Here is a 21,823-nt window from a genome sequence, read left to right on the forward strand (position 1 = left end):
TCAAAGAAATTCATTTTTCCAAGAGACACAAAATGTTCGGTATTAAATAAATAAACAAACCAGACATAACGATACACATATAGACAAAAAAAAAATTACAATCATGAAATTATGAAATAATCCAATTCGATACATTTTTTAAAATTTTACTCCGCATGATGAAATGTTATTTCACCCTGCTTCTTTTCACAGTAAGTTAATTGAAGGTAATTATTATTTAATTCCACTATTATTTCTTCTTCTTCTTCTTCTTCTTATTTTATATATATATATATATATATATATATATATATATATATATATATATATTTTTTTTTTTTTAAGAAAAACTGCATTCATCACCAAGTCTTTAATCATGACAAATAGAGTCAGTGATGTGATCTGCTGCTGCTTCGATCTGAATGAGCAGACAGCCACTTCCAGTTGATTTGTGTTTTGACATCATAACTGCTGGAATAATTTTTTTTTTTTTTTTTTTTTTTTAAAAAGGCAGTTGGCAATAAACTCTGTTACTGTCATAAAAAGCAGGATTTAATTTCTTAATATTGAGTGTTCGTAATGTTTTGGTTTATTTCACAATGCCATAGTCATAGCCCGTATTTATTCAGATGATTATTTCAGAATGTCTTAGGAGGATTACTAAATTGCTGGATTAAGTGTTATCTCAACAGACTTACTTTTCCATCTGGGACTTTTCAACAAGGTCAGTCTCCATCAGTTGTCACTACTCAATAATCCAAGCTTAAACTTACAAACCACTTTTGAATTTTATTGTATTTCCACTACACCACCAAGTCAGACATCAGTAAATCAAAACACAGCCCACATAGACAATATATAGCATTTTGAAAAGCCACAGGTTTAATAGAAATGTTTTATTGTCTACTAGTGTGCAATGCATTCAGTATTAAATGCATCAAATGCAAAACTATGAATACTCATTCACATATATTCTGCAATTATGTTACACTGTTTTCAAAGTGTGTCAATCTGTTGTAGCTACTGCAACTATTAAGGCATTCTCTGAATACTTCAAACCTGAATTGCAAATAATAATGTATTTATTATCTTTTAACTGTAATTTATTCAGAAAAGGCAAACTCTACCACTGCTTTACATTCATCCAGGTCGACATTCACACATGGCAAACAGCTACTCAGTGGCTGCTCTGTGACTAATTGCAATTAATTGCTCTCGCTACTCTGACTAGTAGCTAAAGTTAAAGGTAAGGTAAGTTCATGAAATTGATGTGCTGCTTGAGTCAGAAGCATGTTTCTGTTATGTCCCATTTACAGTAGGCAGACAGTTTGGTTGTACTGCCTATCACTGGTACTGCAGGTAGTTTCTGAGCCTGTTGGGTAGGGGAAGGTGGCAAAGGAGGTGGAGTCTGTCACGGCCGACACAGTTCCTGATGCACTGACGACACAGCGGACTCAGCAGTCGTGGTGTAGCTATGAAAAGAAGACAATTAATATATTGTGCGAGATGGTTATAGAATTAATCATAAACCATTAACTTAGGTTGCACAGTGGAACCTACAAGCTCAGATAAGTGAAAACAAATCTGATCCCAGACCTTGAAACTGAGGCTAATTAAATGGACTATTTAATGTCTGTTGTGCAGATATTTGTTAGACAAGGGACGTGTAAACAAAGGAGTATTGCTGGTTACAAGTCAAGTTGTACCTTCATAGAGTAGTAGGAAGCCCTCTGTTAGACTGCTAGGTGGAGCCATGTCTACTGGCCTCTGAAACTCTGTGTTCCTGGCGTTAATATCTGCACCAAAGTCCAACAACAGCTTCACTACTGCTGTGCAGTCTTTCTCTGCAGCTGCATGTAAGGGCGAATCCAGGGATTTGCCTTTTTGTACATTGGCACCTGTATGAAGGACATTTTGAGATTATACATTCTGTTCATTCATCAAGGAATCACTATGCATACTAGTTTCTTCTACCATCTAAATGTTAGGGAGGACACATGTCTTAAAGGAAGAAATTACTCTCAACTACTTGTTAGAAATCATCATTATGTGGCATTTCTTGCCATTCAGGAGTTATTTTTGTAATTGACATTTTTCTTTCTGTAATTTCGCCTTCTCTTCCTCTATGCAAGGATTTCTGAGAGAGAACGGTGTGTGCAATCAAAAGTAGCAAGCAAAATGGACATATAAATTGAAAATAGGATCAGTTAGATGTGGGCTACATGCGATCTCAAATTTCAACGTGTTGGTCATGCATTAGTAAGGCTAGTATTAGTCAAAAAATATACATACTATATATCTACTTTTCTTGTGATTGATTTCTCCTTATATGATTGTTAAACATCTTTAAGCATTTCTAGAAAGAAGCTGTTGTTTTGCCGATTCTGACTGACTGACCTCTGCTGCTGGTGTTTATGCTTGTCTTGATTTACATAAATTGCAAAAAATAAATGTGTTTTGTTGCTGCTGCGGTATAATGTCATGTTATATCATGTCATCTGTAATTGGGTAGTTCATCATGGGAATACTGACAATACACAACCATAAGTCCAAACAATATTTTTTGTCAAAGTATAATAATTCCATTACTGTGTTTTGTTTTACTCATTGTGTTCAACTTCGGAGTCTGTGGGTCTACATGCTTCTTCAGAGGCTTTTATAATCCTGTGTGTGCATACTGAATGTGATTGCGTATTAATTTCCTTGTGTGTTTATAAGATACTGTATGTTCTTGTGTCTGTGTATGTTCATACAGGACTTGTGCATGTCTGTAAACGGATGTAAAGATCCACACTATGCTGTGAGGCTGACCTTCCCTCAGGAGTTTCCTGGCACATTCCAACTCTTGGCAGACGCAGGCTGTATAGAGCGCTGTGCCCAGGTGAGGAATGTCCATGTCCACATCTGCCCCCCAGGTCACCAGAGCCTCCACACAACCATAATGACCTGGAAGTAATGGAGCGTGAAGGCAGTAATCAGTGACAATGTGTGATAATTCTCCAAGCTGTCTACTCGGGTCAGGGTGGGATTTATTTATAAAGCTTTTTTCACAGTGCGAGTTTATTAGAAAGTGTTTTACAGCACAGCAAAGGACACAAATATAGGTTGGAAGACAAGATCAAATGTACCCTGTAAATAGAATGATATGTTGGTTCATGTAATATTAAATGACTGATATTGAATGGTAATGTTGTGATATAAACCTTTCTGAACCTCTAACATCGGCCAGAAGCTTTAGACCAATGCCATTCCATAGGAACATAATTATACATTAATTTGGAAATGTGTGTCCTAGTTCACCATATAACAGAAATTGCTGTCAAACATCATAGTGTATATATATATATATATATATATATATATATAAATCAATTGAAAACTTCTGAACACACTAGTTAATGTATTTTATGGAAATATTACCTTTACTGGTCGCCTCATGGATTGGTGAAGGATGGTACACGAGGCTCTGGGGTTTTGCTCCATTTTCCAAAAGAATTTCAGTGCATGCCACGCTGCCCACTGTACAGGCGTTGAACAGTGGGGTGACTCCATCAATTGTAGAGGCATTGACCTGTAAACACATTTTTTTTAATTGTTATTTTTAGGCCTTGTTTGTTTAACCATGCAAGTTGACTAATAGCAACAGCCCGGGGGAACAGTCGAAGGGGAACAACAACTTAATAGCTCTGCAGTGGCTCTAAAAGGAGAGCAGTACATTGCTCATTTGTTGCCTCCTCCCAGATTTTCCCAGCCATGGAAATTACATTTGACCTGTGCAGTACAGCAACATTAAAGAGTCATAAGGTCAATATGTAACTTACATTTGCTCCTGCATCGATGAGCGCTCTGGCACAGGCAACATGGTCTCCAAGACAGGCCTCATGAAGCGGTGTCACATGGTCTATAGTCAGAACATTCACATTGTGACCCTGGGGACAGAATCAAACAACCATAGACATTTTGATTTTTTTAAAAGGCATTAAGCAATACATGACCTTTGTCAACCTCTATTGGTGAACATCAGGAATTGCAAGGACATTAATAAAGCTTATCTATAAAACAGACCCATCGTTCTCAGTTGTGGTTGTCAGTAATTGACAAACTATACTGTACAGTCACATTTTAACAATAGACATTAATAAGCTTGCTAATTAAACTGCAGATCCAAAAGAGGTCTGGTAAACGGCTAATAAATCACCATGTAAATACATAATTATATCACTGCTTTGTCCTGAGCTTGTCTAACTTATTAAGAACAAGGCAACAGTAGGCTTTGTAGCTGAAATGGATTGCTCTCTTGTAATAACAGTCCTTCATCTGTGAGCGGCTGAAAATGCAAGCGGATAAGGAGAGTCTCCCAGTTTCTTCTTGGGAATGTTGTAAAATTTCAGTCTGTTTGACCAAATATAGAATCTGCTGGAAAGTAGGGTGTTTTAAAATTCAGAAATTTTAGCACCTCGCAAAGTAATCTCTGGCACCGAACAGCAACTCTATCTTCCCCCCTCAGATACTGCATATAATGCTCATTCGATGCTGCATTTTTTAGTTATTCTGTGCTATGTGGTAAGAAACAATTATTTATTTAAAAAAATGTTAGCTGTGTATTACAGTAGCTGAAAGGGTAAGACATGGTTCAGTGAACTTACACAAACATGTCAGCTTTTTATCTGACATTTAACTTAATCACAAGATTTATTATTCATGGTCAGATGTTAACTATTAATATTTTATGAAATAGACAATTCACTGATGCTCTTACAACCTGCGCTACAACATAATAACCCTTAGTTCTTGACCTGATTACAACCAAAATTTACCTTTGGCTTTGACGACCTTTGCAACAATGTAATACCCCTATTCAATACAAGTCTATGATAATAGTCTGATATAGTTATATGTCATGTCCAGTAAAAGATAGATTTTCTCAATACATATATTGAAGCCTTGGCTCAGTTAATTATTCTATAAACTAACAAATGTATACAAGATTATAAAACACCTGTGATGTGTGATGATATGACTTCCATCCACACCCCCTTATCTGAGATTTTAAAGGCACTGATTCAATTGCACACTGGACCGTTACAACAGACACCATGTGTACAGATGAGGGGATGCACATAACTCTCTCTTCACCTGTAAAATGAGGGTCCTCAGGGCCAGGAGGCGGCCCTGACTGGCAGCATCATGGAGGGGTGAACGGTCCGCCCACGATCCTGCAATGGGAATAAGAATTCAGTGCATGCTTGGGCTTACATTGATTATCATTTAACTAATGCTCTTATAGAGAGCCATTTACAATAACTGCAGTGGAGTGTTTAACTAAGAACCTTAAAAATTAGGTTTTACAAAAGTGACTAATAGATAATATTAATTTTTAAATGTTAATTACGCTGAGCTGAATGTGACTGAACATAAGATTTGAGTATCATGCACCAGAGAAAACTGTTAATTGTATCATTCAATTAAATCCCTTTACTTACTCTAATATTTTTCTCATCAAATCCCAATTTATTAATTATGGCTTAAAATGTTAGAATTACTGCTGTCTAATGAAATCCCAACCTCAGATCTGAATTTATCAACTTCTTCATAATTACTAATTTACCCCCACAGGTCTTGCATGTTTTATAACAGTCTAACTTTGCACTAGGATTTCAAACAGCTTAAGTTATCCGCATTGGAAACATGTTATGTGGCTGCCAGTGCCTGAGTTGACCTGATGCTATAAACTAATCTCATTCACAATTTCAAACAAGCATTTCAGAATCAGCTGCTGTCATTTGATGTAAGTGTGATTAAATCTGGCAGTAAACACACCTGCGTCAATGTCCAAAATAACAGCCGACGCATTAAACACATTAGCATCCTCATCATCTTCATCCATTTTCATCATAACTTATTGATAATAATGAACCTAATGTTTTCTGTTACATTAGTACAATTTTATTCATGCAGTCTGTTGTCTGTGACTGACATTAATTTGAAATACAGGTACAAAAAACCCAGCCACAGACATCAAACATTTCTTAGAACAAAGAAGACCATAAATACAGGGCTGTGACTTATACCCTAAGCTTGACTAATTATTATTCCATGGAGTGGGTCCACTTTAAATTAAACATCCCCTTGATTGATAGCTGATTATGTTGTCATCGGGTCTCTTCTTCCCCCAGAATGAGCTATCGAACCGCCTGTCCCTGAGAATGTGGAGTGTTGTTTTGGTTGCCGTCTGAGTGTGAAAGGGTGCACTGCATAGCTGGGAATGGAAACTAGGGCAGGATGGGGGTGGGGGAGGGATGGGGGGGGTATCATGACTGTGTTCTATTAATACATTAGAGAAAAAGAGCTGTCAGCCTACAGTGTCCACGTTTAATATTGAATGTACATCTCAGGATTTATAAGTAGCTATTAAGCTAATGAAAGAAAAGTTGGCTATCATTCATATCTTCAATATGTATCAGTATTAATACAATGAATGGCCTTTATATTCATTGGATTAGCAATGCAGTATTTATAGTTCATTTGTAAACATGGAAATTGTGAGTGCATGTGCATGGATGTGTGTGCGGGGACTACTTTAACTTAGTGTGATTTCATCGGAAACATTAATATTTTCTACATATGACCTTATGTGCCTGAGGTCAAACATGTTAGTCATTGTATTGTGCAAACACAGTTGCATTGTGATAATACTATACACTGAATCTACCTTTATCGCAGGGTTATGTATGGATCAAACGATACACTCTGTTAGAACAAAGAAACCACCTTAAGAAAAAAAAACAACAACCCTCTAAGGCTTTTCATGTTTCTATCAGAGTACTCACCGTGTTGTTGACCATAATCATAAAACTCTGCCGATATCCTGGCAGCCTCTTTACGGTTCCCACGGATAATGTAGAAGTATGTCAGCAAGTTGAGAGAAATCTTAACGAAGAGCTTGAAGCAGAACAGTGCCAAGATGCTGAGGTAAACATTGGACAACTGGGCCGCGAAGGGCTTGTTGGTGAGTTCCCCTGTTGGGACTGACATTTCCTCTGGCACGTTACAGAGGAGCTTTGGTTATGATGAAGGCAGGATCAGATGCCACTCCAAAAAGCACAAGAGTAGCCTACTTTTTTCCCAGTGTACTGACTGGTTGGCTGGTCCTGACAAAGACTGGAAAAAAAAAATTCACTGCAGCTGCTACTGTGCCTGACAGCAACTACTGCAATGTTTTTGTACCATGTGTGGGTGGGCGGGTGTTCACATGTTATACAAATACAATTTTACATACAATAGAACCTGTTCTGGTTGCAAATATGACATAAAATTTATTTTTTTCATTCATTTTCACACAATAGTATTTAATTGTGTATCAATGAGGTAAAAAAAAAAATTAAAGTGTATTTTTTGCATATATTTTTACTCGATAGAATTCTGGATAAATTTTAAAAATATATATTTTTAAAATGCATTTTTGCATACATTTTAGTTTAATTCTGGCTAAATGCATTTGCTTAATTGTGATTGAATAGAATTCTGGAAAAATATTAAATATTTAAAATATTTTAGAGTGTATTTTTGCACATTTTTTTTCTTAAATTTTGGATAAATGAAGAATGAAACCCTAAAATGCAAAACCAGGATTTGTAAGACTTTTGAATTAAGATAGTTGGATATAAACCTACTTTTAGCATAACTTTTATATTAGGATACATTGCCAAATCTCAATTTCTTTATTTTTAATCTAATTCATTTTTTAACTACTCGTTTTTCTAAGCTTTTAACTTCTGTTCGTTTTTGGCAGTACATCTAAATTGGTCTTAATGCTCTCCTTCAATACTTCAATTTTACTTTCTGTTTCCAATGCGGCGCCTTCTGATCGCTGCGCATGCGCTGAAGATTATCCCTCACCTTTTCCGCGAACATCTGAACTTTAGTACTTCCCTTTTTAATCACTGCTGTTGGCTGCATGTTTTAAAACCGACCTATCGCCGTCAAATGAGGGGCGGTCAGCTGTTCACGGTGTTTGTAGCGACAGTTTCCACACTCGTCTCTCCTCTGTGTTGTCAGAACAGGAGCTCGGATGACAGTCGGACTGATTTCAGCTCGTTCAGAGCGCAGTTTCACCGCATGCATGAGGTCAACAGCGAGGAATTCAGCCGTCGTCATCTCTATTTTCAGGTAGGAGGTAGTGGGGAGCAGACAGAGACACATGTAGAAAAAGTCTGTTGACATTCATCACTCTTTTTTTTTTTTTTTTTTTTTACACACGCCTAAAAACAAACGACTGATTGCGTCACCGCAGACCCCGCCCACTTGTGTAGATGAAGGAAATGTATGACATTTGGTAGAAAAGGTGAAACATTTACACTTTATATATTCATGGTGGATTAATACGCAATTCAGAACAGTAAGTGACATGAAGTGGATGAAGTACTGAGACCAAGAGAGAGTAGTAATACCATAATGTAGCAGTATATCTGGCTGTGTGGAAGAGCTACTAATAAAATGACTCATGTTCTTCTTATATGTGAAAAATTGAATTAATAAGCAATAAAACACACTCTTGCTCTATTCAGGACATTCAGAGGTTTTGCTGTTACAGCCTTACTATGTTTGGTATGACCAGTAGCTTATGGTGGCTATCTAAGCTAATGTTAGGCAACTTTAATAAGTGTCTTTATTAAGAGTTATGACTTTATGACTCTTCTCTACTTCTGCTACTGTGACAGTACATTTTTAGCACTGACCATTATCTCATAATTGTCACTTGTGGCCACTGTTCAGCAAAAGTACTAAAAGTGAACTCTTACAGAGTGCTTTATTAGTACATTTATTCTATTATTGGATTATTGAGGCATTAACATGTCAGTATCATGCTAATAATGTAGCTGGTTGAGGTGCAGCTAGTCTTAACTAAATCATTTATTTACTGATTGTATGTTTAGTTTGTAAAATTTGAATCTGCAAAGTAACTACAGATGTCAGATAATTGTTGTGGAGTAAAATGAAGGACATTTCCTTCTCAAGTGCAGTCAAATAGAAGTGTTAATTAGAGTACAAATGCAGTGCTTGTGTGTAGTAAATGTGCTCAGTTCCTTTTCATCATGGCCTTAACTTGTCGGTTGTGTTTAAGACTCACTCATATTATTCAAAAAAAGAAAAATTAAATTATAATAATTGCCTTTAGAGGTCTCTGTGTTTTTTTTTTCAAGGTTTTTGTTCTTAATATGCATCTTTTTATTGTTATTATATTAATTTATGAAAGACTCTTTACTTAACCTAATATGCCATTTGTGTTTTTTAAGAATTCTACAGAGCGGCACGCATACCTGAACTCATTCTCCACAGCACCACAGTCTGCCAAGTACGGCACCAACCAGTTCTCTAACCTCTCACAGAAGGAATTCAGAGGTGGGCTCAAACACTGACACTTATTAGTGACTTATGCAGAATTTAATTAGATGCATGTATGGTGTTTTTGTTTATTGAATCTGAAATTGAAGTTGTTTTATCAGGTGAACTGTATTCACCTGTGTTATGTCTGTTCAGTGGATTGTTTTAAACTCAGCTGAGCATCTTACTTCCTGGATGACTGGTCTGAGTCTGTACAGTCATTGTTTACATGCATATATGTATCCAGGTATGACTTTGAACTGTATCTGTTAACCACAGATCTCTACCTGCGGACAATCTCTGACAGAGCTCCTGTCTTCTCTGGACCGAAGACAGAGCAGCTACCAGCTAAGTTTGACTGGAGGGACAAAGGAGTGGTAGCACCAGTCCAGAACCAACAAGCAGTAAGGATTACACAGATAGATGGATATAGGAAACTTTACAGAGATACAGACATAGTTGGGTTACATTCAAACAAAAAATATCTTTTTCTTTTCTTACAAATCAATACAACACAAAGATAAGGAGGCCTCAGTCCTCAGATAATGATAAAGTCAAAATAATCTTTGCTACAGTTAAAGCAGAGATGTCCAGATCAAGTTTTTCAGCCCCTACCCAGAGTTGTGCAAAAGATGTTCAGAATACACAGTAAAAATAAGTATGGTATATTATATACATAGCAGCAGAAGATATGCAGTGTTGACTAAATATACTGTATATCTGACACATTAAAATAATCCTAATACTTCATCCAAGTATTAAAGGATCAGTCCCGATACTGATCTTTGGGATCTTTCCCTTATTAGCGTGCATTCATTGTCTTGTCAAGTCTTCTCCTTGCCTTTCAGTTCTGACTAGATATTAAGGTTATGATGGCCATTAATATTCCATGCCTCAGCTCTAGAGCTGAATGTACCATTTTTTTTTATACTAATGTTCAAGGAAAAGCAGGTGAAAATGACAAACTGAGCTGCCAAGTGTGACTTTGGCTCTAAGAGCAGAGTGGTCCTGGGGACACAGACATTGAGGGGGTTACTGAGATGGAGCCGCTGCTTGTCCTTGCTGATGGTTTCACTTTCTGCTCCTTTTGTCCTTTAAATCTTTTGTCAGTTAATTTGCTGTTGGGGATGATATTTTTATTGTAAAGCCGTCGTCCAAAGGGAAAGTCAGACGGTATACATGGGAAAAAGTCAGCAGAAAAAAACATATCTCTCACTCTCTTGAATTCAGGCAAGGCTTAGCGCTCCAGGGAGAGTCTGTACATGACAACACTCACCTACTGTACCGCTGCTGTACTGCAGTGTTTCTGTCCAGTTGTCTTTTACTCTGGCTCTGTCTGTTGAACTGCCTGGAGTAAGTTTCCACAACAAATAAATAACTGGATGGATACTGCAGAAAATATAATGCAGTTCCAAGCACAAAGACACAAAATATCAAGCTACTCACAACTCCTAAATTCTTCTTGATCCGGTTTTCCCATTTCCCTTTCCACTTTTATGACTCAAGTGCATTTAATCTTTTTAAAGGAGAGAGGAGATGGTTCTAATATTTTGTATGCTCAGCGCATATTTATCTTTAGTCCAAGCAATAATGACTGATTTTGGTTTCGGTATTGATTTTAAGCCATGGAACCATATTGAGCAACAAAATATTGGATTTTTACACAGAGAGCTCAGGTTTTCATCATATTTATGGGAATTTATGCTAATCGAGTGAACTGAGCGTAGTCCGATGCTGTTTGGAGGATGAGATTGCCTTTGCAAATGTTACACAGGAAATAATGCTCTCCCTTACATACTGAAATATGTTTTTTCGCTCTCTCTCAAAAAATGATTTCAAGAAAGCAATATGAGCTGTATCAATATGAATTATGGGAACAACTTTTGGTATCAAAAATACAACTTTCTAGTCACCTTTTAAAGCTTAAACATGAACTGAAGCAGAAATGTATCCATTCAGTTCACCTGAGGTGTTTTTGTCAGTAGATGGCAGCAGAAAGCAATTAGTCACAGTTCACTCTGGCCGGATCATCTTACCTCATCACCACATACAGCATCCACTCTCACTCTAGATGCCTCATCACAAAACAAGATTTTGATCCAGAATTAAATGCCATATGATCCAAACCAGTTATCTGAACCCTGGTTGTGTCTAAATTTTGTTGTCTAATGATACTGGCAGTGTTTGTGTTGTACTGGAGTGTTTTTTAAGATAAATTACAGTAGTAATTCGGCCAGCAGGGTGGCATGATGATAGAGACCATCATTAATTAGAAAGGAAGTCTTTGTCCTGCTGAAGTGTCCTTTCGCAAGACATTAACCTCTCTGTGGATGAGGATAAGAAAAATGACAGTTTCTCCTTCTGGGGGTAATAAGATGTGACACGGTTCTATTAGAGTTTGGATACAGATTTTTGTTGTGTTTTCATTAATCACTATAATTTCATCTTTGCAGTGTGGGAGCTGTTGGGCGTTCAGTGTGGTCGGTGCCATGCAGGCCGTCCACACCATAGGAGGCTCACGGCTGGAGCAGCTCAGTGTACAGCAAGTTCTGGACTGCTCCTTCCAAAATGAAGGCTGCAATGGAGGGTCCCCGCTCCGGGCTCTGAATTGGTTAAAGCAGGTATGTTGATATTTTAATATAATTGTGGGCCGTTAACATATTTCAGGTCTTTAACAGATGCTGCCAAAATGGTTTACAGTAAGTACAAAGATAGAATAAAACTTAACTCCTAAAAGACGATGACCTCTGTGTCCCTAAAGGGACAGATGAAAGATGACAGTTGTGAAGATATGTCCATGCTGTTAAAGTTTAGGTTTTTTAAAAAAAATAGGTGATATTGTCATGTTTAATTAGAGATATATGTCGTGGGTGTTGCTGTTCTCAAACATAAATTAGGAAAGTGCCTGTGCTCGGATCTTTCATAAATAAGGAGCTTGGATATTTTGTATTAAGATAATACCACATTACACTCTTTGAGATCAACTATTTTCTGTCCAGACCAGAGTGAAATTGGTGCCTCAGTTAGAGTATCCCTACAAGGCCAAGACAGGAATCTGCCATTTTTTCTCCCTGTCACATGGCGTTGTTGCCGTCAAGAACTTTTCTGCACATGACTTCAGGTAAAAGACACATTTTTGCAAGTTATCTATAAGTAATAAAGGCTAAAAATTAACACTGTATTTGGGTAAAATCACATGGAATTTGAATGGGTTTTCATAAAGTACCAAGGACAGAGGAGAGGGGAGAGGGAGAGGGGGATTGGTCCTACGCAATGACAGACCACAGTGTTTACTGTGTCAACAGAGACATGGGTTGCTCAGTAGCTCAGAGGTTCTTGACTCAGGGCCAGTCATTTTGGCCCAAAGGTTACCTTGAGATAAAATTAATCAGATCTTTATGTAATATTGAACAGAACTGTAGCTCACATTCATGCATATGTAATGTCTGGTATTTTTTAATTAGCACAGTATTGTGTGCTATCATAAGTAGTCTCAGAGTTTCTAATATTTTAACCTCATGTAACTTTTTCTTGTCCCTGCTTTTTGTATAGTTCCTTTCTTTACACACAACATGTATAGGAGGGAGTTTTTTATGAATAAAATGTGTCAATATAATACCACCTTTAAATGATTGTTTAACATAACATAAAAAAGTAAAGCAAAATAAAGATGCAACAGTTTTCAAAATTAGCAAATGTCAGTGTTTGACTACTACTAAAAGACATTATCTCAATAATCCTTTGACTCAGTCTGATAATGTGACTTTAGAAAGATAAGCGTGCTGGGTCATTGAGGGTGGGGACCTAGGTGTCATGGGGTCTTCAAGGGGCTCATAAGCAAGATCTTAACTGTCGCAAAGCAAAAGAAAAACATAAAGTTTCAAGGAGACAAGAACCTCAACTCACCATGAATGGGATGCAGAATAGCTTTTTTCAATATAGATTTGGCACATTTGACTTAGAGTAGCCCAGATGTCTTGAGCAAGGAGAGGAGGATATCACAGCCATCCTTAGTGGGAAGCATCTGGTGAACAGACAGGATGGAGTCCCAGAGGGTGTCTGCATATGTAGTGTTTGTACAACAGAGATAATTAGGAAAAGGACAATTTTATGAATGAAAAATGTTCTATAGTTAGTAAGAGACTGATACACCGATTGGATGAATGAGATCAGGAGGGGGGCGGGGGGTGGAGAGATGCTGGATGCAGGTGACACAAAAATAGGCCAAATGTTGTGTTATTTTCCCCAGTGGTCAAGAGGAGGCAATGATGGGTCAGCTGGTGGAGCATGGTCCTTTGACTGCTGTTGTGGATGCTGTCAGCTGGCAGGATTACCTGGGAGGAATCATCCAACACCACTGCTCCAGCCAATGGTCTAACCATGCTGTCCTAGTTGTTGGATATGACACTACTGGTACATGCTGCTTCTGCACTGGCATGAAGAATTAATTGTAACTTAAGAAAAAAGAGATTTATATTTTACTTGAGCTAACACTTGCCTTTTTAGGTCAAAGAAGATTTCACAACCCTAGGGCCTATGAAAGTAATTTAAAGCTGCACTAGGACTAGTCTTAATCAGCCCTGAAATCAGGAATTGCTGCTGCAACAATACAAAGTGTGTCATCCCTATAATTAGGTGCTAAAACAAAAGGTAGATTGAGAGAAAGAAAATTTAACAAGCCAGCTCATTATTCCTAAAATTATATATTTCTCATGTGAATTTAAAAGTCTGTTAGTGGGGTGAGAGTTTCATGTTTCTAATGAAAATGAAGGTGTCTTAATTTTGTAATTTTCTCAATATTATAACAATATGTGCCTTGCTTAGTCTTTTTAGAAGATGCATTAAGAAGCACTAATTTCTAAGAAATCCTTGAAAGAGGTTGACAGCAGAAACTTTTTTACTGTGAAAACATTTTGGGAGTGTTTGTAGATCTTACATTTGTGCCCATATCATATTCTGGTGTCTGATATGGTCACTGCAGCCCGTTTCAGACATGTACCTCTCTATATTAATCTGATGGCAGTTTAACATGTCTGAATAACCACCCTGGTTAATTTTATGTAAAAGTCACAACGGCAATCTTATTAGGTCGGGCCTTCTAACATCACTTTAATAAATTTAATATCATCTATTATGCACAAAATCAGTCACACTGTACAAAAATCGATCTTACATGTCGGACTTTATTAAACAGGCGGCAGAATTTTCTCTCTAATAACATTAATTGGTGAAATTAGATGGGAAAATGTTTCAGTGGACTAATTGAAAGAAGGGGGGGGGGGGGGGGGGGGGGGCGAGCTTCCCCCTTGCTCATGATGGTCATTAACTAAGGATTCAACAGCAAAACAAATTTTAAAATCCAACAGCGATGCAGCCTGTAAACAAACAAACAAAAAAAAGTTGCCTTCATCACTATCATAACATTTTTAACTCATGCTCTCTCTCTCTCTCTCTCTCTCTGCTTCCTCTCACGCACCAGGTGCTAAATATTGCACAAGCATAGTGTCTTTCCATAAATGTCCTGTCATGCCTGAATAAAACTGTGAGGAACATTAATGTAAAATTCACTGATGACATAAAGCTTGATGAAGCCGGCAATGTTACATATTTCAAGTCTAAAAAGGGGGTTACGTCTCCCCCTTTCTGAGCTGATGAAGCAAAATATATGAGTGAAACACAATCAGTCCCAGCAGTATTTCCCGTATTTTTCTTTTGCCTTGTTGGCACTGTTGGTTCTGTCATCCTGTTGTCGTCCTCTTTGGTACACTGTGATCAGAGAGTACCCAGGTTGGTAAACACAAGTCTTTTATTTGCACTTCTTGACGTCATGTTACGTGATTTCTAAGTATAGAGGTTCAGAAAGTTACTGCTTTGTGACACAAAATCTGTGTGCAGAGTTCAAAATGTTTAAAGTTTGTGAAAAATAGACTCTGAAGATACAAGTAAACAGTATTTGAACGGCAGTTATATTATCAGAATGTAATCTCGGTAGCCTCGGTGATTATTTCTTGATATATTTCACATACAGCAGGATTTTATATTTCCTAACGTTAATTATTTGACACACTCGTGTTTTGATGGGTATTACATAAGAAATCAAGCGATTATGTAACAGTTTAAAGTGGTTGCAGCTGCAGAACACACACAAACATACACTTAGTGCTACTTTACCCTGTAAATAATTCAATCTGGAAATATATGTTGTCTGTTTCAGGGGATATTCCATACTGGATTGTGCAGAACTCCTGGGGAACTACATGGGGGAATGAGGGTTATGTTTATGTGAAAATTGGTGGCGATGTTTGTGGTAACTATAATCTTCTACATCTTGTCATGTTATGTTTCATATCTCCTCTTAGTGTGGAGTGTGTATATTGCTGTGCCCACTGTCCCCTCAAGGATTAATACATCATCTTCTCTTTTCTTGTCTTTTTTTAGGTATTGCAGATAACGTGGCAGCTGTGTTTCTTTGACAATGTTGTGTTTATTTTTGTCATTGTAACTATGTGTGTGTGTGTGTGTGTGAGTGACTTTGCATGTATTCACACTTTAAATCAGTCATCAGTTTACCTTCAAGGGTCATGTTAAATAATGTTTTTATTGAAATGTCACCATGTTACATCAATAAGACAAAATAAATCACTTTCTATGCTGATAAATGTCGGATTGTAACTGAGCAATCAATACACACAACACTGCAAAACTATAATAACAAGAATAGATGCACTGTACAAAAATGTATCTTATTAAATACATAAAGTAGATACATGTTATAGTTGATATGGCTCATACATTTATCTATACAGAGATGATATCGATCACTGCATAAATACATAACAAAATGAATTTAACACCATATAGAATACTATACAAAACATATCTAACATCTACATTATTAACATTATGTACACATTTTATGGTTCCTATTTTCTGATTTTACATGCTGTGCAAATTGTTCTTTTTTCGGATATTGAGATTGTTTATACTGAGGTTTATTATCATTTTAATCTATTTTTATCCACTTCCTCTCAAACTTGAGCCACATCACAATAGTCTGAAATGGCTCCTCTGCATGCTGACATGAAAGATGATGTATTTGCAAAGCCCCATCATCACCAGCAGTTTGATCGCTGCTCTCACTGATCCATTTGCTTTCAGGTCAGTCAGTGAATTTACATAATTTTATTGAGAAAACATCTAAGCAAATCTTATCAAGGGGCCATCTGCTGTGTGACTGGTCATGATCAGAGATTAGAGTAAAATAGTCTAATTTGGCCATTTCATTTATGCAGGGTCAGACCGCATCACAGGTTTGAATTTGATGTGTGAAGCTCGGTGCTGCAGCCTGATGTAACTAATGAACTAAAAATGTACTGTTCTGTTCAGTAATAATTGTAAGATATTTGGCCTGATTTTAGTGCCACAGTGAAATGAAAAACAGAATTTTCATCTGCCTGCAAAACATTTAAACGTCCAAGTTGTGTCGTGTATTTAGTTAATATTGAAGTGTCAGAATGTAGTAAAAAAAAAAAAACACATTATAAAAATCCCAACCGACAATACCATCAGGGTATTACATATCTCTCCATAATGGATATTTTGGTGGTTTACACTTTCAACTACAATACCCCTTTTCAACTGGGAAAAAAAATTAGGATGCAAGATGATCTAAAAATGACATCTTTTTTGAGTTCATAATCCAATATTATATTATATTTTGTGGTAAAATTGGATCCTTATAAGATTGCCCTTATTAATACAAAATACGTCAATGTGAGAGCTTTGTCAGGTGTATCAACCTGATGTCAGTCTGAGGTCTAAGACCTTGTGTTTTGTCAATGAAAATGTATCTTTCTTTGAAAGTTCTGAAGGTTACCTATGCACCTGTCACCAACTCCTCTTAAGTGTGCAAAGCATCTACCGCTTTGAGGTCACCCACAGGCATACAAAGGAAGTCAGAACAGACGACTGAGATCAATGCCTCCTAGTCGGAGTCTTCACTGCTGCAGTAGGAGCTGTCGCAGCACTCGGCCATGTAGAGGAAAGTATGAACGTTGGGGTTCAGCTTGGGCACCCAGTGGCGGGGCACCAGGAACGTTGCCAGGTTGAATAGATCCACGAACACTTTGTAGCGGTCACTGGAGGAAAGAAAATCATGTGTTAAAATATTTCACTGGTACTTTTACGTCATAATTGAACATCTGTTACAAATTGTACATTTTGACAGAATCTAAATTAAACTGCTGCTGCTACCATCTTACATTCACTGAACAAAGAACTTGTTTAGTGTACTTTGAAATTAACTTTTAAATATATATTTCAATATGCATGCCAGGATGAAGTGACCATATGACAAGTTAATTTAGATAAACACCAAGAAGCACTTCTGATGTACTTGCAGTGTGAAGTGTTTAATCTGTAGGTTAAAGTTTGTAGCTTACCTGACAGTAGATCTCAGGTAGTGGTAGCCAGATGATCCTCCTGTACCAGCTTTGCTGCCAATCATACGATGCACCATGCACACATGATTGTCTAAAGCAAAAAAAAAAAAAACAGTAATTTTCATGGTGATATGAATGATATTTGGCTCTGCATGTTTCATTTTAGCTGTAATTTGCTCAGATATAAGAAAAACATAGGGCAGTAAAACATTTATTTCATGGGAATAGGCTGTTGAATTGATCAACAAGCGTGGTGGATGTTACAGATTCCTCTGCCTCTTAAGTTCAACTAACTTTAGCCCTGCAGACTCCCCTGTTAGTTCAGCTCTGCCCTTGGGCAAAATAGGAAATCGTTGATTTTGAGAATAATTTTTTTCTTCCTCCACCATTTTCTTATTGAACATATACAGTACTTACATCTCCATTTTGTCATGAGGGTGTCAATATCCATGAGGGAGGTGAGCAGCTGGAATGGGACCTGGAACCTCGGCTCTTCCCTAAAAGGTAAGGGATCATTTGAGCATCTGACTTGCAAATGAAAATCTATTTTGATGGTATTGATATCAGTTGTAAAACAAGAGGAACTGCTGTTCACCATTCACAAAGCAGTTAAAAATCTTAAACCCAGCCGCTTCACACTGATTATCACCTTCCAGTGACTGTCGCGCGACTCTCGACTCTGGCAAACCCTTAATGAGTCTCATGTGATGTGTCTTAACAGCACAGGTTTCAAAAGCCTAGTTCCCACACCTTTCAGTAATACTGTCATAGCCTTCGATACCACACAGTGAGTCCAAATGCTCATGTTTTGCAAATATCACATTATGGCTGTCAAAGTTACAGAAATAGGCTTGTGATATGACAGAGGGGATGCCTGAGGAACTTTAACTGAGGTGCCCTCAGGCGCTCAAACCCCAACTGACACAGTGAAACAGTGGTCAACAGTGGAAGACCATGTGTGCACTGTGAAGTAAATGTATAACTTCATAAATCTTTGGTAAACATAGCACAGATGCACAATGGAGCAAGTAAAGGTGTAAAGAAGGCTATAAAAAGTTCCACATACCTGTAGAAGTAGATCATCAAAGCACCTTGTAGAGCCTTGTAAGAGAGCCGCCTCTCACCTTGTTAGTGAAAAGTGAAGTGAAAATATATTTATTTAACATATAAGCTCTATAGTAGCTCACAAAATCACATGAATAAAGTTCATAAATTAATACATTAGCATGGATAAAAGTCAGAGTCAAATCTAAACTATAAACACAAATGTGAAGTCCTGGAAAACACAGGATTGTGACATCTGATTAATCAGTCAGATTAATCCATTGATAGGAGCAGCTACCTTTGCTGAGAAGATGGTCATGACGCTTCTCATCAAACAGGGATGTGAAGAGCTCTTTCTGTTTGACCAGCTCAGCCATCAGTTCTTCCTTTTCCTCAGAATCTGGCATTTTCTTAAAAAAAAAAAAAAAAGGTAAATAAAAATACAGTCTCTGTCAATCATCTTTGCACTCCGGGGAAAAGCAGAGAAAGTTTGTTCTGAAAGCTGGAGTCATCTCTTACCTCGACTTTCTCCTTCTCCTGATTCAACCCATCAAATATATTGATTTCCAGCCTTTCCCAGAAATTGAATCCATCTGCCTCCAAGCCAGGAGTTCTCTCCAGCCACTCCTGAGAAGAAAAGCCCAAGGTTTTATCACATTTATACCCTATTCAGTAGAAGATGGACCAATCCAGAACTAATGCAACAGTTAAAAACACAGACGTATGTACAATAAAACATAAGGATGCCTAATTCTAATTAACTCCTGACTAAATCTAAAATTTGACCAGGTGGTTGGTGGTTTTTGGACGTACCTCGACTAGTTTTAAGAGTGTGGGCTCCTGTTCAGTGGCGAGTAACATCTCACTGTCATGACCCTTGAAGTTGTCCCTGTAATGACGTCTGTTGTAGGGAACCCTCAGGTTGTCCGGGACCCCGATTTTGTTCTCCAGGAGCCGAAACTGAAGGCTTTGGAAGCCAGAGGCTGGAGACAGGTATTCCCTACACATACACAAAAACACAAGTAAAACATACATGCACACAACACAGACAGTGAAAGGGTGTACTATCAAGGAGGAGTGCATCTTATAAAATTTTTAAAGCTGAAGTAGAGCTGCCCTGAAGTTATTTTATAAGCTTACCTAAAGTCAAAAAAGTCCAAGGCTGTCATTGTTTCCAAAACTGCAAACTGGTCGACCAACAGTCTGAAGATCATTACAATCCTGTGGATGCGAGTGTTGACTTTGAGCATGTTGCGTTCGTCACGGACCTGGAGAAATAGTAAAATATAATAATATAAATAATAGCTATTCATAGTAAAACTTGTAAACATCTCTTCAAACAGGAGAACACAAATTTGTACTGATTTTTTTTTCTTTTTTAGAATCACTAAATAAGACAAGTAATGACAGTCTGCGATTGAATGTAACTGTGAGATCTGACTATCATAGTGTTCTATCGTGATTATGTATCCTTCAGTTAATTTAAATTGTTCTTCTTTGTGATTTATATTCTTAGCAGCATTTAATCTGCAGCATGGCCAGCTCATATCCAAAAGATCCGAATTCTGTTGATCAAAATGTTCCACTCAAATTCAAGGTGTTTAAAAACTGGATTTCCCTGTGTGGAAAGCAATCACATAATAAAGATTCTTTCACCCCCAGAAATCACTCACATGTCCGCTGATGAAGATCTCTCGCACTGAATCAAGTTCAAACAAGATCTGTTTGAACCACAGTTCATAGGCTGAAATAAAACACAAACATTTTTTAGCATCATACACATTTTACTGTAATAGTACAAGGTGAACAAATAGGTCAGTAAGCAGTCAGTGCTTATTACACCGCAAAAATGCCCATTTCAATAAGTTACTCTCGTATTCAGCCATATAAATTTTATAGTAAAATATCTGCTTCTTGGTAGAAATCAATTTGCTTAGTAATTTTATTTTATTTTTTTAACAAGAAAAATGTCTCCTTTGGAATAAATGATTTTTGAAATTTTAAACAAGTTAAATGAAAATACAATCAAAATAACATTAAGACCGAATACAAGATTAAAGCAACAATTTTGCCTCCGTGAGACAAGACAAAAAAATACTGTTTAATACTACAAAGTTATTATTACCTTGATGGGTGACGATGAAGAGGTGCTCATCATGGATCTTATTACCCTTCAGTTCACTCTGCAGTACCTGGGCTGAGACTATTTTATCGAGCTGAGGATCGGAGATAAATTAAACACTTGTATTAATAACACAAATTTAAAAACAAATGCAAATTCTAGTACTTTCATTAAAAAGCCAAGTCAGATATGTATAATAAGTGGTTTTCTCTACCTGCAGGTAGTCTCCGTAGATAATACCTCCTTTACTGGCCTTGTTAACCCCTGCCTGAGAGTCATCGTCATCATCTTCTGTTTTGGGAGGCTTGTTTTTGAATAACCTGCAGTGTGAAGAAAAGCTTTTAGTTACTTGTATTTTTCCCATCAGCACAATTAGATCATGTTGAGCACTTAAAGTAATGAAAGTGTTAGAAGGTTATTATAAAACATTAAAAAAAGCAAATGGAAAAATAAAGCAGCCAAACTCCTTGAATGCAATAACAATGAAAAACGTACAAATGCCTCTTCTCAAAGTACGGACATCCACTCATGACTTGTCCAAATCAGTTGCAGCAAAGATGTATTCTTCTTCCTTCTTACTATTTACTAAAAGTGCCTTCAACACAATCCAGATTTTTAAAGATTCACCTCATCCAATCATTCATGAGGATACAGTCACCATCCGGCCCGCCTCTATTCGCCCCATGGAGCTGTTTACCTTGAACTGGGACCACCTTCTGTACTTTGTTTGACCTGCTAAAAGAACGGTCACAGGTTCCCATCCAAATAATAAAACTGAAAGAAACAACAAATACGGCACACATACTACTTCCCTGTAAATAATCAAATGATTGTAAAAGGGATATCTAATATC

The 21,823-nt window shown here is 37.2% G+C and overlaps 3 protein-coding genes across 5 annotated transcripts; 1 reads left to right on the forward strand and 2 right to left on the reverse strand.

Annotated features, from left to right (window-relative positions):
* Nucleotides 1-748: 748 nt before the first annotated feature.
* On the reverse strand, nucleotides 749-7,297 carry asb5a (ankyrin repeat and SOCS box containing 5a). 2 transcript variants are annotated; one of them, XM_067599876.1, is made up of 7 exons: nucleotides 6,810-7,297; nucleotides 5,116-5,195; nucleotides 3,801-3,908; nucleotides 3,400-3,550; nucleotides 2,791-2,925; nucleotides 1,686-1,877; nucleotides 749-1,451 (listed from the first exon to the last, which is right to left on the reverse strand). In XM_067599876.1, the coding sequence occupies exons 1-7, from the start codon at nucleotides 7,012-7,014 to the stop codon at nucleotides 1,324-1,326; spliced, it is 999 nt and encodes a 332-aa protein (XP_067455977.1). In that variant the 5' UTR covers nucleotides 7,015-7,297; the 3' UTR covers nucleotides 749-1,323. The 2 variants fall into 2 exon arrangements, with proteins under 2 accessions (XP_067455977.1, XP_067455978.1); XM_067599877.1 differs by lacking the exon at nucleotides 6,810-7,297 and adding an exon at nucleotides 5,800-6,231.
* ctso (cathepsin O) lies at nucleotides 2,771-16,917 on the forward strand. Of its 2 annotated transcripts, XM_067599875.1 has the most exons (9): nucleotides 2,771-2,860; nucleotides 8,043-8,148; nucleotides 9,276-9,381; nucleotides 9,643-9,767; nucleotides 11,817-11,984; nucleotides 12,363-12,484; nucleotides 13,613-13,776; nucleotides 15,578-15,670; nucleotides 15,802-16,917. In XM_067599875.1, the coding sequence occupies exons 2-9, from the start codon at nucleotides 8,098-8,100 to the stop codon at nucleotides 15,834-15,836; spliced, it is 864 nt and encodes a 287-aa protein (XP_067455976.1). In that variant the 5' UTR covers nucleotides 2,771-2,860; nucleotides 8,043-8,097; the 3' UTR covers nucleotides 15,837-16,917. The 2 variants fall into 2 exon arrangements, with proteins under 2 accessions (XP_067455976.1, XP_067455975.1); XM_067599874.1 differs by lacking the exon at nucleotides 2,771-2,860 and having other exon boundaries at nucleotides 7,854-8,148.
* tdo2a (tryptophan 2,3-dioxygenase a) lies at nucleotides 15,943-21,573 on the reverse strand. The gene is made up of 12 exons (XM_067599873.1): nucleotides 21,466-21,573; nucleotides 21,185-21,290; nucleotides 20,974-21,064; nucleotides 20,522-20,592; nucleotides 19,989-20,116; nucleotides 19,662-19,848; nucleotides 19,368-19,475; nucleotides 19,147-19,258; nucleotides 18,871-18,928; nucleotides 18,222-18,301; nucleotides 17,805-17,895; nucleotides 15,943-17,501 (listed from the first exon to the last, which is right to left on the reverse strand). The coding sequence occupies exons 1-12, from the start codon at nucleotides 21,498-21,500 to the stop codon at nucleotides 17,348-17,350; spliced, it is 1,221 nt and encodes a 406-aa protein (XP_067455974.1). The 5' UTR covers nucleotides 21,501-21,573; the 3' UTR covers nucleotides 15,943-17,347.
* Between the last annotated feature and the right edge of the window lie 250 nt (nucleotides 21,574-21,823).

The sequence above is a fragment of the Thunnus thynnus genome, chromosome 9 (genome assembly GCF_963924715.1).
Source record: "Thunnus thynnus chromosome 9, fThuThy2.1, whole genome shotgun sequence".
NCBI lineage: Eukaryota > Metazoa > Chordata > Actinopteri > Scombriformes > Scombridae > Thunnus > Thunnus thynnus.

Bases quoted from the DNA above. Each gene is read 5' to 3' on its own strand.
- asb5a (XM_067599876.1), bottom strand. From the start codon at position 7,014: ATGTCAGTCCCAACAGGGGAACTCACCAACAAGCCCTTCGCGGCCCAG. The intron at 5,196-6,809 runs GTGAGTACTCTG...TTCCCATTGCAG, and splicing joins TGATTATGGTCAACAACACG to GATCGTGGGCGGACCGTTCA. The intron at 3,551-3,800 runs GTAAGTTACATA...ATGTGTTTACAG, and splicing joins TCATCGATGCAGGAGCAAAT to GTCAATGCCTCTACAATTGA.
- ctso (XM_067599874.1), top strand. From the start codon at position 7,966: ATGAGGGGCGGTCAGCTGTTCACGGTGTTTGTAGCGACAGTTTCCACA. The intron at 9,382-9,642 runs GTGGGCTCAAAC...TGTTAACCACAG, and splicing joins CTCACAGAAGGAATTCAGAG to ATCTCTACCTGCGGACAATC. The intron at 13,777-15,577 runs GTACATGCTGCT...TGTCTGTTTCAG, and splicing joins TGTTGGATATGACACTACTG to GGGATATTCCATACTGGATT.
- tdo2a (XM_067599873.1), bottom strand. From the start codon at position 21,500: ATGAGTGGATGTCCGTACTTTGAGAAGAGGCATTT. The intron at 21,291-21,465 runs GTACGTTTTTCA...TTCACACTGCAG, and splicing joins TACTTTGAGAAGAGGCATTT to GTTATTCAAAAACAAGCCTC. The intron at 21,065-21,184 runs GTAGAGAAAACC...TCCGATCCTCAG, and splicing joins TCTACGGAGACTACCTGCAG to CTCGATAAAATAGTCTCAGC.